We start from the raw sequence: 21,974 nt of genomic DNA on the forward strand, positions 1-21,974 counted from the left end.
TTCTTTTGTGTCCTACTGCATAAATAGTATATGAATGTGGTTATTCACTGAATTATATTTAAAATTATTATTCACTGAAAAGTTGACTCGTTTTGCTTAAATTCAATTTGAGTATTTCTGTGGTATTTCTACAAAGGATAGTTGGTTACAAAGCTAAATAGTTGCATTGTTTTTAATTAGCAAAATGTAAAGGAGACTAACAGATCCTTAGCAGAACTTCTGTGGTGTCATGGAACATTTATTGAATCACAGAGTTAAGAACTGTTTAGGCCTCAGTTCCAATTCCTGCTCAATGCAGGAATCCAAATGAAAGCATCCCCAACAGATGATTTTCTAACGTCTGCTTAAATACATGCAGTGAAGGAGAACCCAGGTTCAGATAACTGGTTGAACATAATTACAATGAAATCTTCTCTCAACTGGACTCCACATTCTCCCCCGCATCCATGAAAGAGCATTTTAGAGCCTCTATGAAAGAGCAAGAACATGTCTTGTATTTCAACCAGTATTTTATTATATTACTTCTTCAACTTCTCTTCTGAAAATTAAACATGCTTAGTTCTTTCATCTTTCATCATACAACTTTGTTCCTTGTTTCCTTTCCCCAAACTTTTTCCAGTTTCTCTTTCTTTCAAGTGTGTTATCTGGGCACACTTAGGGTGAAGTCTGATTAATCTATCATAGTTGCATATAATAACATCATAACATGATACAAAATATAGTGCAATTTATTATTCTCTTAATGCATTTTACTAAATCATATGGTTCAATGAAATGCAATAGCTTGAGTTCATACAATACATTAGGCTATAAACCTTGGCTTACAAATAACAATTGCTAGGTTCATAGGTTCTATGCTAAAACAAAATCAAAACATTTTATTATGATTTAGCAAGTTCAATAAACCCAGCCTGTGTAATTTGCAAAATCAAGTAATTTTTTTTTTGGCTTTTTGTTGGCACTATCTCACACTTCATGACCATTGTGATCTGCTATTTGTAATGTGCACCCTCTAGTTAATGTTATAAAACTGTATATAAAAATATTATGAAACATAAAAGCTGACAGAGTGGATAAATTACTTTGTAAAAGGTAGAGCCCATTTTCTTTGTTAAAACCATTTCAATTAAACATGCAGTAAATAATAAGAGTTTCTTTTACGTGTCATTTTAAAGTGATGTTTTGAATGTTAACATTGACTTTTATGTAAAAGTCATATACCAGTTATATGCTTGAGATATGAAATATTCCCATCTTGCCATTTTTTTAAAAAAAATCTGTCTTCAAGTCAGTTTGCTCAGCTGGCTTTAAAAGGACACTCCAGCTGTTGTGTTTGTGTAGCAGATTATTTGGCTTCTAGCGTGCTTTAGAATTACAGTAGATGCTTGACTTCGATGACAAAACAAAGCTGAAGACATATCTTATCCATTCAAAACTTAAAAGTCATCACCAATAAGAATATTTCTGATTCCAAAAGCTGATAAGTCTTCTGCACTTTTAAGATTTATAGACAAGACATGTTCAATGTACCCATTGCTATAGTGGAAAAAAGGGTTCTTTCTCAAATCTGTTGAATTCAAGCATATATTTTTCGGAGTATAAGACGCACCGGAATATAAAACGCACCAAGATTTTGAAGAGGCAAATTTTAAAAAAGTTTTTGCACTGCAGACCTCCCCAAAATGGGCCATTTTGTGCAAAAACAGGTCCATTTTTCATTTTAAAAAAAAGCGCATGCATAGCCTTTAGGAGGCTTATAGAGTGCTCCTGAGGGCTGGAAGGGCAAAAACGAGCAAAAAATGGCCCATTTGTCACTCATTTCTGCCTTCCCCAGCCCCAGGAGCACTCTGGAAGCCGCCTAAAGGCTATGCATGGCCATTTTGGTGAAGGGGGCAGGGTTTTGGGAAGCCAAAAATGCTGCATTCAGTGTATAAGACACACCCAGATTTTCACCCTCTTTTTTGAGGGAAAAAGGTACATCTTACACTCCAAAAAATGCAGTATATTTCATCTAGAAGCATCATAATTTTAAATATCTTAAATGTTTGCTCTCTATTTCGCTCTCTCTTACAGAGACAGATATCCATGCATTACTTTTCTAAAATTTAATTGATATGAAAGAAGCACATGTATTGTTTATTGTTTATGTTATATTTCTATCTTTCCCTCTGTGATAATAGCATTATTTTACTTATCATCCAAATTTTAGCAATTCTCCAAGTTTATAATTTATAGTTGCAGCCTTACAATTTGTCAGCATTCATAATATTACTTTCTTTTCATTGTGTTTCTGCTTGTACTCAAACATTTACAGCCTTAGCTGTAAATTTCAGTTTTCATTACCATATATTTTTAATATATAATACATATATTATAATCCATTCTATACCATACATTTTGATCCTTTATTTCATTATCTTACTTTTTCTTTTGTGCATGTATATTTCTCATCTGCACTCCACAAAATTACTTCATTCAGATCTGTTACATACTTCTCATTTTTCTCAATTCCACAAAAATGCAGCATGCTGTATCTAATTCTTTCTCTCTAATATAATTACTTAGCTCAGATTGTTCATGCCCTGAGAACGCAGCCCAAATACTTTGGCTGTCATATCATTCTTGGCATAAAATCTACTATCTAATTTTTTCTCCTTTTCTTCCAGGAACAAAAACAAGGCCATAATCCATATTTTGTAGATTTGTCAGTCTTAATAGTTCTCATAGGTCTATTACAAATAAAATGCCCTTTTTCAGGTTCCATGAATAAAAATGTAGGTGCCTTAAGATTTAGCCACTATACTCTGTTTCCCCAAAAATAAGACCTCCCTGGATAATTAGCCCAATCAGACTTTTGAGTGCACATGCTAAAATAAGCCACCACCCCCCCAAAAAGCCCTCCCCTAAAATATTTAAACACATGTGCAGCATAGAGTTTCATATATGCGTTTCTGGAGAGGAAAAGGGGGGACATGCCTCACAGGCCCCACATGCACCTGCCATCCATGCGGAATGGCCTTGAGGAGATCGCTCCCACAAACCCTAGCTATCTTGCCCTTCTATTAGTGACAGCCACAAAAAGAGGGGTAGGCCCAGTGACGCTATGGCAATAGCAATAGCAGTTAGACTTATATACCGCTTCATAGGGCTTTCAGCCCTCTCTAAGCGGTTTACAGAGTCAGCATATCGCCCCCACAGTCTGGGTCCTCATTTCACCCACCTCGGAAGGATGGAAGGCTGAGTCAACCTTGAGCCGGTGAGATTAGAACCGCTGAACTGCAGATAACAGTCAGCTGAAGTGGCCTGCAGTACTGCACCCTAACCACTGCGCCACCTTGGCTCTTGGCTGGCAAGAGTGTGCCAGAAACAGAGATAGAACTTCCGGCCCTCTCTGTTCCATGGGCTGCGGGCTTCAATTAAGGGCCTCCTGTACCTCAGAAATAATGACCTTCCTGAAAATAAGGCCAAGCACTTATTTTGTGGGTCAAAAGAAAATAAGACTTGGGGAAAGACGGTGTGAAATATAAATCAAGATTACAGTATTTTCATGATTTTTTTTTTTTAGAACAAAGATCCAAAAATGGCTCGAGTTGCACTGGAATCTCTCTACAGACTGCTATGGGTTTATATGATTAGAATCAAATGTGAAAGCAATACAACTACCCAAAGGTATTGTTATATATTTATTTTTAATTTCAATATAATTTCTACCTTCAGAATAATCCAAGGGTATAATTAGTGCCATATAATGCAAAGGAAGAGATAAAATATCTTAGTACATTTATATTCTGGGCATATTTGTGGGTTATAGTTTGGTAAATACACATTTATATTATGGAATTATCCTTTTATTTAACCGCATTTGCTGTGCTGTCAGTATTACAGTATTACAGTATGTTCGTGACACAGGAAATCTCTTCTTGACTCCATTTTAGCAAATTTTAGAATGTACTAGGCAGAACGACATGCTGTCTTTTAATCTAGATAATTTAAAGATGATTAGGGGACTGGAGACTAAAACATATGAAGAACAGTTGCAGGAACTAGGTATGTCTAGTTTAATGAAAAGAAGGACTGGGGAGACCTGATAGCAGTGTTCCAATATCTCAGGGGTTGCCACAAGGAAGAGGGAGTCAAACTATTCTCCAGGGCACCTGAGGGTAGAACAAGAAGCAATGGGTGGAAACTAATCAAGGAGAGAAGCAACTTAGAACTGAGGAGAAATTTCCTGACAATGAGAACAATTAATCAGTGGAACAGAAGTTGCTTCCAGAAGTTGTGAATGCCCCAACATTGGAAGTCTTTAAGAAGTTGTTGGATAGCCATTTGTTTGAAATGGTTTCCTGCCTAGGCAGGGGGTTGGACTAGAAGACCTCCAAGGTCCCTTCCAACTCTGCTATTGTATTGTAATCTGGAACACAATATTTGTCCATTAGCATTTTTCCTGTAGGATTTTTCTAAATTATTTTCAAAAGTTTGATTAAAGTAGCATAAAGATATATTGCAAGAAATAAACTTGTCCCAATGTTTGTTTTTTAAATTTTACAGTCGGCTTATAACAATCATCACAACCCTTTTTCCAAAAGGTTCCCGAGGTGTGGTACCACGAGACATGCCTCTGAACATTTTTGTGAAAATTATACAGTTTATTGCACAGGTTTGAAAAACTTTTATGCTTTTTAAATGATGGAATGTTTTATTGATAAGTTTTACATTGTGTTTTCTGTACTTTACATGTCTGAGTTTTGCTTCTTTAGTTATAACATGCTTAAATAGTCAGTTTCAGCTTTCAGTTGGATGAATTATAGAAAAGTCTCACATTGAAAACTGCAGTAAATTCTGGTAATGGATTGAATATGTCTCAATTATATCATCTCACATCTATCAGGATAAGGTATTTAAGTTCTACATAGGATACATTACAATTAGGCTGCTTTCTTCTGCTTTACAATTTCCTAGATAAGCAGCAATCTCCATTCATTGCTTATGCAGAAAGTCTTGTTATAAATATGATCTTGTTAAAATAAGTTGAAATTCTATGTTGATTTAAAACTCTGATCATTAGATTTACATTAAAGATGCAACAAATGTTATTGTATGTTTATGTGCAATATATATTTTGCTACAGGAACGTTTGGATTTTGCAATGAAAGAAATCATTTTTGATTTCCTTTGTGTTGGAAAACCAGCAAAAGCATTTAGTCTAAATCCAGAGGTAAGGTATTATTATTATTAATATTTTTCCTACTTTTTAAAAAAAGTATAATATGTTTTTAAGAGAAAAGCAAAGAAAGTGGATCAGTGTTATCTGGTGCTCTTTATTTTGGCATAAGGGATCAATTCTCATCTGTATCATTCATCAAGTCCTTAATTGCTCTTTAACACTACCTAAGCACATGTTTTTATAGTGCTCTACATACATAGAAAAATTCCATGTAGTTCGTAAAAATGTATTTTATAAATTTACATGACTCCCCATCATAAACAGATAATTTTGGATGGCTATTGGTGGATATACCAATAAAAACAGTTTAAATACAATTAAAAGCAAATATAATAAATAACAAAATGCAAAAGCTGAGGAATTTCACACATTATTCTTAATCACAGACTTGCCTATGTGTGTAAGCCTCTGAAATCACCTCAGCCTTAACACATGAGACAGCAATGGGTTTTTGCAACCTTCCAATAAACGAACAGGATTGGGGCTATCCAGATCTCCATGAGAGACTGTTCCATAGGGTAGACATTTCAGTAGAGAAGGCTTGTCTCCTTGATTATGTTGTATTGAGAAAACTAGGGGGAAAGCAACAGTTTGGCCTATTAGCTAATTGTAGCATATTTTTAAATATTATTCAAATATTATGTATCTATTATACTTCTAGTTTCTTGAGTAACTAGTTGGAAACCTAAAATTACTGATGCCACCCCACTATTTCACACAACCATTGTCATGTTACTGTAGTCTCATTAGTCCTCTTTAATTCTTACTGGAATCTAAATTCACATGTGGAATGTGTTCTTTGGAATCTTTTGGAGATACTGCATTGATCTCCAGCTATTTTCAGTGTAATCTCTTCAGGTCAGGTGAGAGTAAAGAATGCATCAGTGCTAACCACATGATTGTTATTTTACTTTCATCACCCATCCATCAAATTTGCAGAGAATGAATATTGGTCTGAGAGCTTTCTTGGTCATTGCGGATAGCTTGCAGCAAAAAGATGGAGAGCCTCCAATGCCTGTTACTGGAGCTGTACTTCCTTCAGGAAACACCCTACGAGTGAAGAAAACTTACTTGAGCAAAACTCTCACAGAAGAGGAAGCTAAAATGATAGGCAAGTATCAGACATGTCTTTTGCCTGTTCACAAATGTGTATGACAGCTTGACCCAAATTTTACCCACATTGCTAGCCCTGAGACTTCATTTCACTATTGAACTGAGTATATCCAAATTTTTTGGGGGGAGAACGCAGATTGTGGGAAGTTGAATCACAGTTTGGTTGCCTGGGGACAATTTCTAGTTGCCAGGAGCAACCAAAAATTATGCAAATACTATAGTGACAGAATGTATAATCCATTTATTATGGTGTACTGTTTATTTATTTATTTTTGTATTAAATTTTCCCAGAATTTAACTCTAGCAGAATAGGACTAGTAATTATTAATCTATATAATCAAAATAGGAATCACATGGAAAAACTGTTCATAATGTGATATTCACATTGTTAATATTAAGTTATAACTACTGGGGAAAAATAAAGCGGTATTCTAAAAGAAAGATTTGTCAATGGCCATTTGTTAGACTAGTTGTAGTGTCAGTCATTTGCTAGTATTTGTCTTGAATATAAATACAAGAAAAGGATAGTTGTAAATCCATTACCTCATTACAGCATGCTGATAGAAATTCCACTTTTAAGTTTATGGGCATTATTAAAGAGATGATCATGCACCAGCCCATAAGTTAGATTCAATATTGCTGTTAGAAATTTTTTCCTATTTAGAGCTTATTGAACAATCAGTTGAGACAACTAATCCTAAAAGTCCTCAAAAGTCCCATGCTTACTCATATAATACAAAGCAAAGCAATGTTTCTCTAAGAATCTTATATGATTCTATTTAGAGTTTTATAATTTAAAAAAAACTTAGGGTATACAGCTCTTTGTTCTAAATTTGAACACCTGTCTGTGTATCACTATATGTTTAGCTTATAAGTTAATGGTATTGATACTATCCTAAATGCCATAGTTTGGGAAAATCTATGGGGAGACCGGAAAATCCCATTTTTCTACCAGAACTCTTGGATTCAGCTGTCCCAATGCAATTATTCTAATATCAAAAAAATATATATCAAGGAATTCATGAGATAGATTTAAGTAAGCAAAATCATACTCCCAGTACCTGAAATATTCTTTTTTTAAAAAAGCTTTATTGTAACTTTCTAGTCTGCCTAAGAATCACATAAGGAGCTATTGCTTTAGCACCCTCATTTTAATATAATGTCACCAGATACTAATGTCATTATCTGCATGTACTATAAGTTCCTTTTCTGCATTTCACTTACCTATCAGGGAATGTCTTTTTTTTAATTTATATTTTCTTTATTTGGTTCATTAATATTCAAGTCCAAAGTAAATTGTCAGGTAGAACATCTTTTATTACAAATCAAAATAATCAATTGTTAATGATAACACCTAAAATGCATATGTTTATAATTTTTTCTGAAATTTTAGATACGTATATATTTGAAGGCTTCTTTAAGGGTATACAGCTGATTGTTCTAAATTTAAACATCTACCTTTGTATGAGCCACAGTGGCGCAGTAAGTATTTAGTAGTTAGGGTGCAGTATTGTAGGCGACTTCTGCCTGCAATTTTGGCAGTTCAAATCTCACCAGGCTCAAGGATGACTCAGCCTTCCATCCTTCTGAGGTGGGTAAAATGAGGACCCAAATTGTTGGGGGCAATATGCTGACTCTGTAAACTGCTTAGAGAGGGCTGTAAAGCGGTATATAAATCTAAGTACTATTGCTATTGTATGTTTTTCTAGGCATGTCAATGTATTATTCTCAAGTAAGAAAAGCTGTAGACAACATACTGCGACATCTTGATAAAGAAGTTGGGCGGTGCATGATGCTCACAAATATACAAATGTTAAACAAAGAACCTGAAGATATGATTACGTAAGTCTTAAATGATAATTGATATTGAGCTAGATTTATTATAGCTAATGCTTTTTTTTTTTAAGGCAAAACCTTATCTATTCAGGGAGACTTCTGGGAGTTGTGGTCCACACATCTTCAAGCTGCCAATATTGAGAAACATAGACAATAAATTCCAGAATTGTAGTTAATCATACCCTTTCTTTATGATACTTTAAAAACAGTAGTGGAATTAGTATCTCCTTTGTGATCCTGCAAAATTACTTTTTTTCATCATACCTCTGATTTAGATCTTATTTGTGTTTTGGGACAAATTTGACCTTCGCAATAGAATGGTGCCACAATGCTTTTTCTAGACTGTATTGATTTATAAATAATTACTGCCATTTTGGGGAGAATGATTAATAAGAGATATATATTATTTTACTATTGTATATATCGGGGACCCTGTAGGCTGGATGCATCACGGACAGGCAATGCCCACCCAAGCTCCACAAAGGGGAAAAACATCATGAAACTTCACATGATGGCAACGTGACATCACAAGTTTAATACCCATGGTTTATATATTTCTTTCCTCTGGTATGAAAAAATGATTAATAAATTTCATATTCTTTTCAGAGGTGAAAGAAAACCAAAAATTGACCTTTTCAGGACTTGTGTTGCTGCTATTCCACGACTCCTTCCTGATGGGATGTCTAAATTAGAGCTGATTGACTTGCTATCAAGGTAAATTGTATACACATTAAAGAATTTTTAGAGGCAAAAATGACATTGCTGATCAACCTATGGAGCTATAATAGGATTCTGTTGCATCTTGGAATGTAGCATCCTTGGAAGAAGCATTGGAAAATGTTTTGTGTGCATATAGGACCTGCTGGCAATTCCATAAATCACTTTTTTTTTAAATCTCACTGTAACTGCTGAAGCCAACCATGCCTTCCTGAGAAAAGATACAGCTGCTCTAAGGGATTATGAAGAGCTAGCAATCGGCTTAGGCTTCTGTGTGAAAATAACAAAACACACACAAAAAAATGTCTTCCAATTTCTAAAATTTACCCTTACTGATTAACCCACCTCACATCTAAGTAACCTTACAAGCATAACAATATTCGGTTTAAATCTGAGATTTTAATATTACTCAATGTATGGGGCTTTCGGTAGCCAAGCAAACTTATTGCTAAATTTAAAACATAGAATTGAACCCATCAAACAGGCTTCAAGTGTCTACCCACATAAATTTGCCAGTTTAAGGTTCAGATCACCCTCTTATTTACCAGTATCACCATTCCCTGTATTTCTTGTTTGTCTGGGGCTTAGAAAGTAATAATTGCAAATAATGTCAAGAAACTAGCAGGCCCCAGTATTGATGGTGGGCTGCATTTGCCTTAGTTTTGAAGCTTAGCTGAAATGCATACTTACTTGTTGCTATTATTGTGCACGCTTTGAATAACTTCAAAGCGGTTGTTTTTTAAAACATTGTTAGATTAAGATGTTTGCTTAAGAATAAACTGTGTTCATGTCAAACATTATGATGTTGACCTCCTAATTTCCTTCTTCATATTTCAAAAATTAGCATTTCAGTACAGATTTCATAGTGCTAGTCACAGTTAAATATTAAACACCCTATGTATAGAATCTACACCTTTTGAAATTCCTCAGAAAGGAATTTGTACACATACAACAGAATGACAAAATGACTGTCATGATGCAAGAGCCACCCTATGCGTTCTTGCATGTGATTCAAGTACAAAAATGGATGTCACTATGTATGTGTCATAATTTGCCACTCCTTTGTATACAAACAGCTGAAGAAAATTCTAATGTCAAATGTCAAATTGGTTGCTCCGGTTCATTCCAAATTCTCATTGTGATATTACATTACAAAACTACAGGACAAGAAACAAACACTATTCTTTTTTTAAATATTATTGCTGGAATAAACTCAAACTATGAACCAGATGACAAATATTGCCACTATTGTTTATATACAGACTACCGATTGCTATTCTGAGTTCCTCTTCCTAACTCATTTTGTATCAACCTTATTTAGTTTATTTGAGTAAAATAAAGCTAGTATGCAAATTCAGTTTTTTAATTACTCTTCTTCCAGTATCTGTCTTCATATGCATCTTCTAGAATAGGAGACCAACATGCAGTGTGGTATTTTTATACTTGTTTCAACTTTTGAATACAGACAAAATGATGCCTGACATATGTTTTCTACTCTAATTCATAGTTCCTTGCTTTTTGGCCATTCTGGTGATCAGAGGTAGTAAGAGTTAAAATACAGGATATCTGGAAAGTACTAAATGACCTGCTCTGCATTAGGAGATTACAATATTGTTGACTGAAAAGCCAGGAAACATTTTGCTTCTAGCTCCAAACATAACAAGGCCAATGTCCTTCTTTTCTTTAAAAATGCCTTAGCAACTTTATAAAACTTTATATAACAATATGCAGTTTATTTTAAAGTATTTACTATTCTTTCCTCTGGTAATTTAATTTAATTGAAATGAAATTGGATACTGACTCTACCAGCTCATTCCTAGTACTCTTTTTATAATATCATATATCAAAACTGTCACAGGGTATCTGAATGCAGACAATTGCAAGATAGTTGGCATTTATGAAATAGAAACAAACCAGAGCTTCCCAATTCTTTTCATACTTTAGATTAGGGGGGAAATTATAGCTTACATACAGTAGTTTACATATATCTTGGAAATTAAAGTTTCAAAATTAATCAGGACATAATTGTAATAAACTGCAAGAAATTGAGCAAATATTAATACTTTTTAAATTAGGCCTGAATGGTAGCTTTCTTGAAAGCCTGCTTGTTATGAAGAAAAATAACTGGGTTGGTAATTTTGTTGAAATCAGAATATTAAGAATGTTGTTTGTGCCTTGTTTGTAGGAAGGCGGTGGCTCAGTGGCTAAAACGCTGAGCTTGTTGATCAGAAAGGTTGGCAGTTTGGTGGTTCGAATCCCTAGCGCCGCATAATGGAGTGAGCTCCTGTTACTTGTCCCAGCTTCAGCTGGGACAAGTAACGGAAAGCATGTAAAAATGCAAATAGAAAAATAGGAACCAACTTCAAAAGCATGTTATAAAGAATGTACAAAATTCATGTAAAAAAATAGGAACCACCTTTGGTGGGCAGGTAACAGCGTTCTGTGCACCTTCAGCGTTTAGTCATGCTGGCCACATGACCACAGAGACGTCTTCAGACAGTGCTGTCTCTTTGTCTTTGAAATGGAGATGAGCACTGCCCCTAGAGTCGGGAATGACTAGCACATATGTGCGAGGGGAACCTTTACCTTCACCTTGTGCCTTGAACTTTACTGTTTTGTTTTGAAAATAGAAATATCTATCATCTATCTGAACTAAACTTCAATTGAAACAAGATTAATTTTACGATATTATTTGCAATATATTTTATGTTAAAATTAAACACTTTCTGATAAGTTATTTCAAGAAAAGTTTAACATATAAACTTACTCAAATCTGTTCAGAAACAAATTCTATTACATGTTGTTATTAGATATACTAAACTATGGAGAAAAAATGTATAACAATAGTGGTTTTTGTAGATCTAAATGAGTAGCTATTAGAAATAGATGCTGTGATTATTTTTTCTATAGAAGTTGCCCATAATGTGTCATTTCCCTTTTTTTATTTTACATAGGCTTTCTATACATATGGATGATGAACTTCGGCACATTGCTCAAAATTCACTTCAGGGTCTATTAGTTGATTTTGTTGATTGGCGAGAGGATGTTCTTTTTGGTTTCACAAATTTTTTGTTGCGTGAAGTGAATGATGTGCATAATAGCCTCTTGGACACATCTTTAAAATTATTGTTACAGTTGCTAACACAATGGAAGCTTACAATACAAACTTCTGGGAAGACCAACGAACAGACAAAAGTCCGATCTTCAGAGGTAAGATTCTAAAAGTAAAGATAACGCTGTCTTCTTAACATGTTCTTTCACTTTATCGAATTGGAGTACCCGTTCTAAATTTGGCAGATGTGTTTTTTCAGCAAGTATAGTAGCCTCCTACCGTGTTTTCCCGAAATTATGACATCTCCTAACAATAAGACCCTGCCATTTTTTTTCCTGTGGGCAAAAATATACGCCATCCCCCAATAATAAGCCCCCTAGACATCCCCCCCTCCAGCCAGGCAGAGCGCCACTCACCAACCTAACGATATCTCGAAGGCGCAAAGCCGCAGGAGCCAGGGGGAGGGAGGCAAATGCACTCACATTGCTTGATGCCTTTGGGATACCGCTAGGTTGGTGGGTGGCGCTGTGCCCAGCTGGAGCAGGGGGTTGCTGGGTGGCTGCTCTCACAAGCAGCCATCCGGCAATGCCCCTTTCCAGTAATATCCCAAAGGCGCTAAGCTGCCCGGCTGGAAAGAGAGGTGGTTCAAGCACTTGTTCTGCCTCCAGCTCGGATGCCTCCCTGCCTCACCATGCCCAACTCTCCCTGCAGGAGAGTCTCTGAGAGTCTTCCCGCAGCCAGCCCACAACCATGGAGTGTAGTCCCAGAGCGGCTGCTGCCAGAAGACTCGGCAGCGAATCTCCGGAATTTGGAAGCCGGTTATGCTCAGAGCATGGTGATGGCAGCAGCAGGGTGGCGGCGGCAGCAGTGGGGCGGCGGCACCCTGGCCTAGCCCTGCAGGGAGAGTTGGGCATGGTGAGGCAGGGAGGCACGCGAGCTGGAGGTAGAACAAGTGCTCGCGCAACCTCTCTTTCCAGCTGGGCAGAGCGCCATGCGGCTTAGCGCCTTTGGGATATTACTGGGTTGGTGAGTGGTGCTCTGCCCGGCTGGAAAGGGGCATTGCCGGGCGGCTGCTCATGAGCGTGGTCACCTCATAGCGGCTTTGTTGCGCTACTGCGAAAATGCAACACAGCCATTTGCCCCTGAGGCTGTGCCTGGCTCTTCAGGCACCCGATCACAAGCAAAATTGGGGGGGGGGGAGAAAGTAAGACCCTGTCTTATTTTTGGGAAACACGTTACATACATACTTTCTAGGGAGCAAGTCCACAAAAATTTCATGTAGAATTCCAACCTCCCTGAGAATGTCTACAAATTTCATCACCATATAAAAAGGACAGAAAAGATGCTTGAAGCAGTCAGTTTGTGATCAAGCTAAGATATGCTCAAATCCTACTAACAGCTAAATGAAAGAGAAAAATACTTATATCATATGTATCTAACATGGGAGGAAATATCTATTCCATATTTTATAACTATACTATGTTATGCACATGAAAGATGGCATCGTATTTATATTTAATAATGATATATTTTAATATAATTAATGAACCTCATGCTTCCCATGCATTGTTCATCATAGTTAACTACAAAAGGACCTTATTGTGTATCAGTAGAACAAGAAAGAACCCAGTGGTTGGATTTAGCCAATTCTCACCTATTTGGGGGAACCGGTTGTTAACTTTCTAAGCAGTTTGGAGAACCAATTGTTGGAAGAAATCTCATTTTGTTTTTTTCCACTTTACAGGGCTAATCCTGTAAGGAAGGCAGGAAGGAAACATTCTGGTGTTGTTTCTAACCTAATCTTTATTGCCCTGCATTTCCTTGGAATTTCTATTTCTATGTTTAAATAATATTACCACACATAAGCTTAAGAATGAGAAAAACAGAAAAATGTTTTATAAAAAGATTGCAAAGTAATGTTTTATAAATAGATTATAAGCTTGTACCCTCAAATGCTTCAATAAATGGACCTTGTTTTCTTCCAGTTAATTCTTCTGCAATTATATATATTTTTCCCAAACTGGCTTTGTTCACCCAACAGAGGAGGTTTCTTACTGAGTCTTTGTGTTGTTTATTGTTTGGATTTTGCTTTTCAAATCTGTAATAGATTATGCTACATATCCTGAAATTGATTGGATTGGATAGCATCTCTATAAATAGTAATTATTTTGCAGAAGAAGAATTAGCCAGAGTAGATGAAGTGCATAATTTGGCCATTTACTGTATGTAATTCAAAATTATATTAAAATTTCAGAACTATGGATGATGGGCTTTGAATATTGGTTTTCCCATGCTATACACCTGCTTTAAAGATGTCTGGCATGGAAATTTAGCTTCTCTTTTTATCCTAATTGTAATTTTAAATAGTAGCAGAGAGCAGATATCAATTTTTTGTTGTTGTGAAAATCCAATTATGGCTGAAATCAAATGTCAGACAGTTAATGTTACTTACACATGACGTTCGGTGAAGGATACCATTGGTGAGGCAAGAGCGGTGAGTCCCTCCCCAGCCAGCCAGCCACCCACACCCACCCGACCTGCTCCCTGCCTGGCCAGCCAGCCGGCACAAAGAAAAACCGCTCTTCTCCTCCCAGCCAGCCAGCCACCCAACCTGCTCCCAAGAATGTCAGCGGGGATGGAGGAGGCGGGGGGCGAGGCGGCAGAGCGCGGCAGCGGCGAGAAGCAACGTCCCCGCCACTGTGTCCGACAGGCGAGACAGCGGCGGGGACGTTGCTTCTCGCCGCTGCCGCGCTCTGCCGCCTCGCCCCCCGCCTCCTCCATCCCCACTGACATTTTGGGAGCAGGTCAGGTGGCTGGCTGGGTGGGAGGAGAAGAGCGGTTTGTCTTTGTGCCGGCTGGCCGGCCAGGTAGGGAGCAGGTCGGGTGGGGGTGGGTGGCTGGCTGGCTGGGAGGAGAAGAGCAGTGAGTCTTTGTGCCGGCCAGCCAGCCGGCCAAGCAGGGAGCAGGTCGGGTGGGGGTGAATGCTGGCTGGCTGGGGAGGGACTCACCGCTCTTCTCCCAGCCAGCCAGCCAGCCACCCCCACCCGACAAGAGCTCACCGCTCTTCTCCTCCTCCTCCTCCCAGTCGCTCAAGTGCAAGACATGATTCGCTGCTCCCAGATCAGGAGGCGGGAGAATCAGTGCCTCTTTTGCATATTAAATCTTTTGCTTTTTAACTCCGCCTTAACTTTTAAAAGGCGAAAAATTCCTTAAGCAAAAGAGGCTCCGAATTCTCTCGCCTCCTCCTAGTTAACACTGAGAGCAGACACCAAGCCACTGTGACTTGAAATCTGGTAGCAACTATCCTGGCTTTAATTCATTAAAAAAAAAAATTAAACTCTTTCCTTTCTCTCAGGAGACTGGGGAGGCTCCGCCTCCCTTGCCTCTAGTGACTGCACGTCCCTGTGTGCACCACAGGGTAATCAAATCAAAATCTTTATTACAGCCATAAACCAGTATAACACAGGGTAATGCTTTTGAAGAATAACAATGAAAAGTAGTTATTACTTCAGTGAACAGGGAAACATACAAGTCAGTGCCTTTTAGTTTCCATTTCAAATTTTACAGTTCAGATTATATATTTTTCTAAATTAGAACAGTCTAAAGACTAAAACTTGAAATATATTTGGATGAGTTAATAAATGCTTTATATTGCAGCTGATAGCAAATGGATCCGGTCAAAGGACCCAGACTGAACGAAGTTCTTATTCAAATGTACTGCATGCTGTTGAAGGTTTTGCACTGGTATTACTCTGCAGTTTCCAAGTTGCCACACGTAAACTGGCAGTTTTGATTCTCAGAGAGGTCCGTGCTTTATTTCATGCACTAGGACAAGCAGAGGTATGGCTTTCTTGACTGTATCATGACTTTCACTTTCCCCAACAATGAAATTTCGCTTTATCAGTTCGGGCTGAAATTTAGTGCAAGTTTACTTAAAAATTAATTACTACCAAGATCAATAACCAATACATTTTGCTTTTAGGTTCCCTTAGTTTTCATCACTGTTGTGGATGTGAGAGTTAGTGAGTGCCAAATCAGCTGTGACAGCAAAAGATATGTGATTTATATTTAGAGTTCTAAAAATATAAACTATGGCTACAGAAAGTTCAGATTAGGACCACATGGCAGGGCAAGGAGGTCAGTTGTTTCTATATGCATTACATTTCTGATCAAGATTAATTTCTTAAAAGCTGCTATTTAACCCCAGCAGTGAAAATGTGCAAGTATCATATGGATATCAATTCCATGGGGTCTCTGAATATTGCAATTTAAGTTAGTTTAATTTTATTCATTTAATTTGTGGTTAAAGACAAAAAAATATTGAATAACACATCAGAGAACATTAAAACCTATTATAAACACCAAAAGTTTTCCCAAACTGTTTACGTTAAAGTATTGAGGTTTCCAAAATGAGTAATGGCAATAAATACTACAAATTTTCCAGAAGTATCTTTCAGTTAAGAGTAGTTTCTTGCAGCTTTGGAACTGCAAGAAAATGAGTTAGGAGATGGGTTGTTAAGCCAACTTGCTATCATGAAGAAGAGGTAACATACAGGAGGGGCTATTTTTGTTTCTTTTTATAAGTTGGAGCTGAATCTGTTTTTGCAGAGATATTATTGAAGCTACCTTTGAACAGTGAGAATACCAAAGCTATACGGCAGGCTTTGAAATAGATTTTATTCCCTAACGAGAAGGCCTTTTTCAATCTTAATAAGGAACTACACAAGTTTAAAGGTGACTTGCTCACTGCTTGAAACCCTCTTTCCTGCTTCTCATTGTCTATTTTACCCAGCTAATATTTTTTTCAGGCCCAGAAAAATAGTTTAATATTGATTTTTGAACTGAGTTGATTTTGAACAAGGGGCATTGGTATTAAGACATATTAAGACCAAGTCACCAAATGTCCCTTCCTGGTATGAGATGTAAAAATATTTCTGCAAACATACTTTGCAGTTAATATGTTTATAACATGACATCGGGAAAAACCAGATGGCAATGTGGTCTTAAGACAGTAGAGCAGAGTTTCTCAACCTTTGCAATTTAAATTATAGTTCAATCCCTGTTAGCTAGGGAATTGTGAGAGTTGAACTTAACCTATTCTAAAGTTGCCAAAGTTGAGAAACATCAGAATTAAAGGGTATTAATACCTATTTGTCAACTATAAAATCATAGAGATTATATTCCTAGTTTGTAACCCTACATTACAAGAGCTGTAGTGGCGCAGTGGTTAGAATGCAGTACTGCGGGCTACGTACTTCTGCTGCCTGCCGGCTGCCTACAATTTAGTAATTCAAACCTCACCAGCTCAAGGTTGACTCAGCCTTCCATCCTTCCAAAGTCAGTAAAATGAGGACCCAAATTGTTGGGGGCCATATGCTGACTCTGTAAACCACTTAGAGAGGGCTGTAAAGCACTGTAAAGTGGTATATAGGCCTAAGTGCTATTGCTATTAATTATTAAAGAAGATTTAAAATATTCTAGCTTTATGCCATTGGGATTCTTAGAAAAAAGTAATCTATTTTTTCAGACGATTAGGTTATATTGACGTAAGTCATATAGAATCTGGTAAACACAGAATGTCACATTGCTATGATTATGGTATTAATTGGTACCAAATTTATAACTGTTGAAACTTCTGAAAGGGAGTATTTTAACATATTTGATCAAATCACATGTGATTTAGTATGTAATTACTGGGTATGGTATCTCTTTTACTTTTATCACTTGCAGAGACATGAATAAAATTCAACAAACAAGGTAGGGCGGTTTATTTCTTTTCTTCCCAGCATTACTGGAATAGCTGGAATTCATAAGGAAAAGCTTCAGTTTCTGCCAACGGAATGTTTTCTTAAACATTCTAGCTTCTCATAATGCAATTCCAAATGCTCTGGGAAAGTAGAGATAAACTTAACTACCACATTCTTTCTAGAGAATACACGCATAAAAGTACGTGCTTGCTAAAATTGTAAATAAAGTGATAGCGTTTTGCCCTAAAATAAGTGCTTACTTACTTTTGATAAATTTGATAATTCTTAATATAAGTATAATATATTGAGTCACTTTTTTCTGTAAGAGATTACAATTATTCATCTTTTACCTTACAAAATTCTCCCCCCATCGAGTATATGTGGTTGTGGATGTTTCCACATCAGAGGGAGAGGGGGAGAGAGAGAGATCATTTCCACACATGCAATTAATTATTGCTACTTTCATGTGTACAGGATGATGATAGACCTATGATTGATGTTATGGACCAGCTAAGTTCTTCTATTCTAGAAAGTTTTATTCACGTGGCTGTTTCTGACTCAGTAAGTAATTTCTCATCATTAACAATATACAAATGCCAAATAAACATTGTAGCCTGCAATTATTGTTGTATAGATTTTTCCATTTTTAGCAGAAAATCAATCATCTAATAACAATTTTAACTACAGGTAGTCTTTGATGTACAATCAGTTGCTTAATTATCATTTTATGACATATTTGCAAAAAGCCATTTATAACCAACCTTCGAAGTTATGATTGTCACACCACCAGCTCTGCAGTCATTTGATTACATTTTGAGCTCTTGGCAACTGACGCCGTTATGACCAGTTGCTTTGGTTCTTAGTTACGTAACTATGATGGGACTTTTTGCTGTTTTCTGGCAAAAGAAAACAACGTTGAATATGCTGGATTCACTTAACAGCAATGATGATTTGTTGTGACCATTAAAAAATTTATAAAATCAAGTCCAGTCATATGGTGCCTTGACTTATGTCCACAACCTATGACCAAAATTCCAGCTCCATTGTGGTTGTAAGTTAAGAATTATCTGTATCAAGAGACTTCCATAGAACGAGGTTTCAGCTCCATTATCTACTAGGTCTATGCTGCTAATTTAATGCACTTCATCTTCCATTAGAGCATACTGTCGGTTTATTGGATTAATATAAATGCACAGAGCTTGAGTAAGTTAACCAAGTAAATGAACTAAGAAACAAATTCCTTGAGTGGATTTTGATGAAGACAAACTGTTCTGTATCTGAATGCTGAAGAAACAACGGCAATAAACAGAGAACATTTGGTTACTTAAATAAGAAATATGTAAATAAATCAGGAATGGAATGCTGAATCAGCAAAATGTAATATCAGTTCTGTATATGTTAGAGAATCCATCCCAGTAGAGAAAGCCTCATCATCAGACATGAGGCCTGGATATCTAGCAGAGTTTTGTACCAAAGAAAATATGAAAAGTAGATTATTTTCTGAGATATCGTTCTTTTCATTTCTTTTCACAGACAACGTTACCACTAACATATAATGTGGATTTGCAGTGGCTGGTAGAATGGAATGCAGTACTTGTTAATAGCCATTATGATGTAAAAAGCCCATCCCATGTCTGGATATTTGCACAGTCGGTCAAAGATCCTTGGGTTCTCTGCCTTTTCAGTTTTCTTAGGCAAGAGAATTTACCAAAGCATTGTCCTACAGCTCTTAACTATGCTTGGCCTTATGCATTTACAAGGCTACAGCTAGTGATGCCTTTGGTTGATCCAAAGTAAGTTCTGTTAATGTTACCTATTACCTGTTTTCAAACTTAGGTGTATTTATTTATTTATTTTTGAACCACCTCTGAGAAGTTATTATGTTAGATATATTTGATTACTTTTTAAAGAATAAACCTAACAGTTCAAGGATGTATGAGAATTATATGTTTGTAAACAATAATTATATTTTAAGTCTTCTGCATGATTTAATTAAAGAATTGCAGCTGGACATCAAGCACTTTTAAAAAAAATATTCTTTGTCTCCCCTGATCTCTACATCTCTTGATTTTACATGTGGGTGAATTTCATTATTAGCATGTCATAGATCGAGTAACAAATTTAAAATTAACAATTTAAAAAACCAAATTGAAGAATGTTCTGTTGCTGTACCCACTATTAGATATATTGGAAAATATTCTTTATAGATCAGGTCTATATAAAATGCTAAGCCAAGTTATTTCTTTTGTGTTATGCTTAGTGTGATATGACTCATTCAGTAAAGTGTGGCTCAATGATATGAGGCTAGTTACTAAGTTAGACGATAGGTTTATCTTGTTTACTATTAACCTGCTGTTACTCTCTAAGATTTCAGAATGAAATATCTCGTTTGCTATTGATTCAATCTCTTAAATGAATTTTATTTTATAACTGGATGAGTTATAAAGTGTTAATTTCCTTCTCTTTTTCTTCATGTTATTGGTATTGTAAAAAATATAGAACAAAATTATATTTAATATTTGAATTTGAAAAATGTTTATTTTAAACCATATTTCTAGTAGTCCTGTGAATGCAAAGAAAACAAGTACACCCAGCACTGGGGATCATTATGTAACTTTGTGGAGAAACTATCTGATTCTCTGCTTTGGAGTAGCTAAACCCAGCATTATGAGTCCTGGACATCTGCGTGTTTCTACACCAGAGATCATGGCTACTACGCCGGATGGTACCATTAGTTATGATAATAAGGTAATTACATATTTCAGTAAAATAATTTATAATGTGACTAAAATGTTTATAGTTATTATACAGTTTTGCACAATGTCCTCAAACTGTTCGTACATATAATATGCTGTTTCCTGCAGATTTTAAAGTGGTGTCAGGAGTGGGCTTCAAAAATTTCAGCAATGGGTTCTCTGCCCAGTTGCTGGGTGGGCGTGGCCATGGTGGGTGTGGCCTAGTCAGTCTCCTGCACCTTGGCGTAGGGGCCATTTTCACCTTCCGCAGTCGCCGGAGGCTTTCCTTGAGCCTCTGGGAGGGCAAAAACTGCCTCCCCTGGGCTCTGGAGGCCTTCTGAGAGTCCCGTTTTCCCCCCTCCCTGAGCCTCCACCTAGCCCCTGCACTTACTTGCATCTAAAATGGGCCACATGGAGACTCAGGGGAGGGGAGGTGTGAGCAGGGCCAGCCATGGGTGGGATTTGGAAGTTTTCCAAACCAGCCATAACATTAGCTACGGCTTCTCCTGAACCTGGACGAATCTGTAGCAGCCCACCCCTGGAGGTGCTGCAGTATATGCACCAAGCAAACTTGTAATTACTAATCAGTTGTTAGGATATAATTTTGGAAAAAAAGGAATTGAAGAAGACAATTACAGATATGTAATTGTGTTTATTTCTATTGTTTCTGCACTAAAATGTTTGGGTAGTGCTATGCTGTGGGAAGAAAGAGTGTAACAGATCTGAATGGACTCCTCCAGAAAAGTTAAACTATCTTCTGCAGTCTCACAATTGTCCACCAGCAGTAAGGCACTGTTAATACTATCTTTTTCAAGCACCTTCAAATGTTTTGCTCAGTTCATCGTTATTTCCCTAGCCAGTGTATTGTTTTTATCTAGTTAGTTTTGGTACTCTATGTTTTAGTCCATTGTTAGCTCAGGAGTGGGGCAAGATATAAAAGTATGAAAACAAACAATGAATGAATGGGCTAGTCTTTCCCTCTTTGACTATTAATTTGCTTTGTAAGCCATTCTGTTGGCAGGAGACAAGTATGAAAATATCATTCCATTTGCTTTTAGGATTATCTTTTTCCGCCAATTACTTTTTTGTCTCTGAAATGCACCAGCCTCAGATGCTTGACCTTTGGGTAAAAGGCCTGCTTTCTTTTCGGAGTTAGCATTTGAGGTCAAGTGAAAGATCATGAAAGAGATAAATCTCTTGATAATCATTTCTGAAATAATGAATGGTGTTTTGGAATGTCTTATTGTTCGGGTAAAGAACTTTAAATGTCCCCAACTGTGCAGCCTTTCTGTTAGATGTTCTTGTTTTGCCACCAATTTACACAATGTTTATTCTCCCCTTCTTCAGCAGATAATAAAGAATGGCAGGGTGTAGAAGGGGCTCAGAAATGTATTTTCTGTATTGGGGATTTTTAAACAGTTATAATTAAGAGATTAAAGCAAAAGCACTCAGTAGTCTCGAAGAAAATAAAATTGAATCCTCTGTCTTCAGGGTAAATATCCAAACTCTATAGATCAGGCGTGAGATAAATTACCAAAATCTCCTTTTCA

At 36.8% G+C, this 21,974-nt stretch overlaps 1 protein-coding gene across 7 annotated transcripts in view; it reads left to right on the forward strand.

Annotated features, from left to right (window-relative positions):
* Window positions 1–21,974, forward strand: part of FRY (FRY microtubule binding protein) — a 183,113-nt gene that overhangs the window by 96,187 nt on the left and 64,952 nt on the right. For all 7 annotated transcript variants that reach the window (XM_087721282.1, XM_087721276.1, XM_087721277.1 and 4 more), the window contains 11 exons: window positions 3,566–3,669; window positions 4,549–4,657; window positions 5,129–5,215; window positions 6,164–6,335; window positions 8,047–8,179; window positions 8,780–8,887; window positions 11,845–12,100; window positions 15,600–15,782; window positions 18,164–18,250; window positions 19,223–19,482; window positions 20,248–20,437. In XM_087721282.1, coding sequence (XP_087577408.1) covers window positions 3,566–3,669; window positions 4,549–4,657; window positions 5,129–5,215; window positions 6,164–6,335; window positions 8,047–8,179; window positions 8,780–8,887; window positions 11,845–12,100; window positions 15,600–15,782; window positions 18,164–18,250; window positions 19,223–19,482; window positions 20,248–20,437 — 1,689 coding nt within the window. The remainder of the gene's footprint in view (window positions 1–3,565; window positions 3,670–4,548; window positions 4,658–5,128; window positions 5,216–6,163; window positions 6,336–8,046; window positions 8,180–8,779; window positions 8,888–11,844; window positions 12,101–15,599; window positions 15,783–18,163; window positions 18,251–19,222; window positions 19,483–20,247; window positions 20,438–21,974) is intronic.

Source organism: Thamnophis sirtalis, unplaced genomic scaffold (assembly GCF_051295495.1).
Source record: "Thamnophis sirtalis isolate CommonGarterSnake01/CBP01778 unplaced genomic scaffold, rThaSir2_p1.2 scaffold_8, whole genome shotgun sequence".
NCBI classification, from domain to species: Eukaryota; Metazoa; Chordata; class Lepidosauria; order Squamata; family Natricidae; genus Thamnophis; species Thamnophis sirtalis.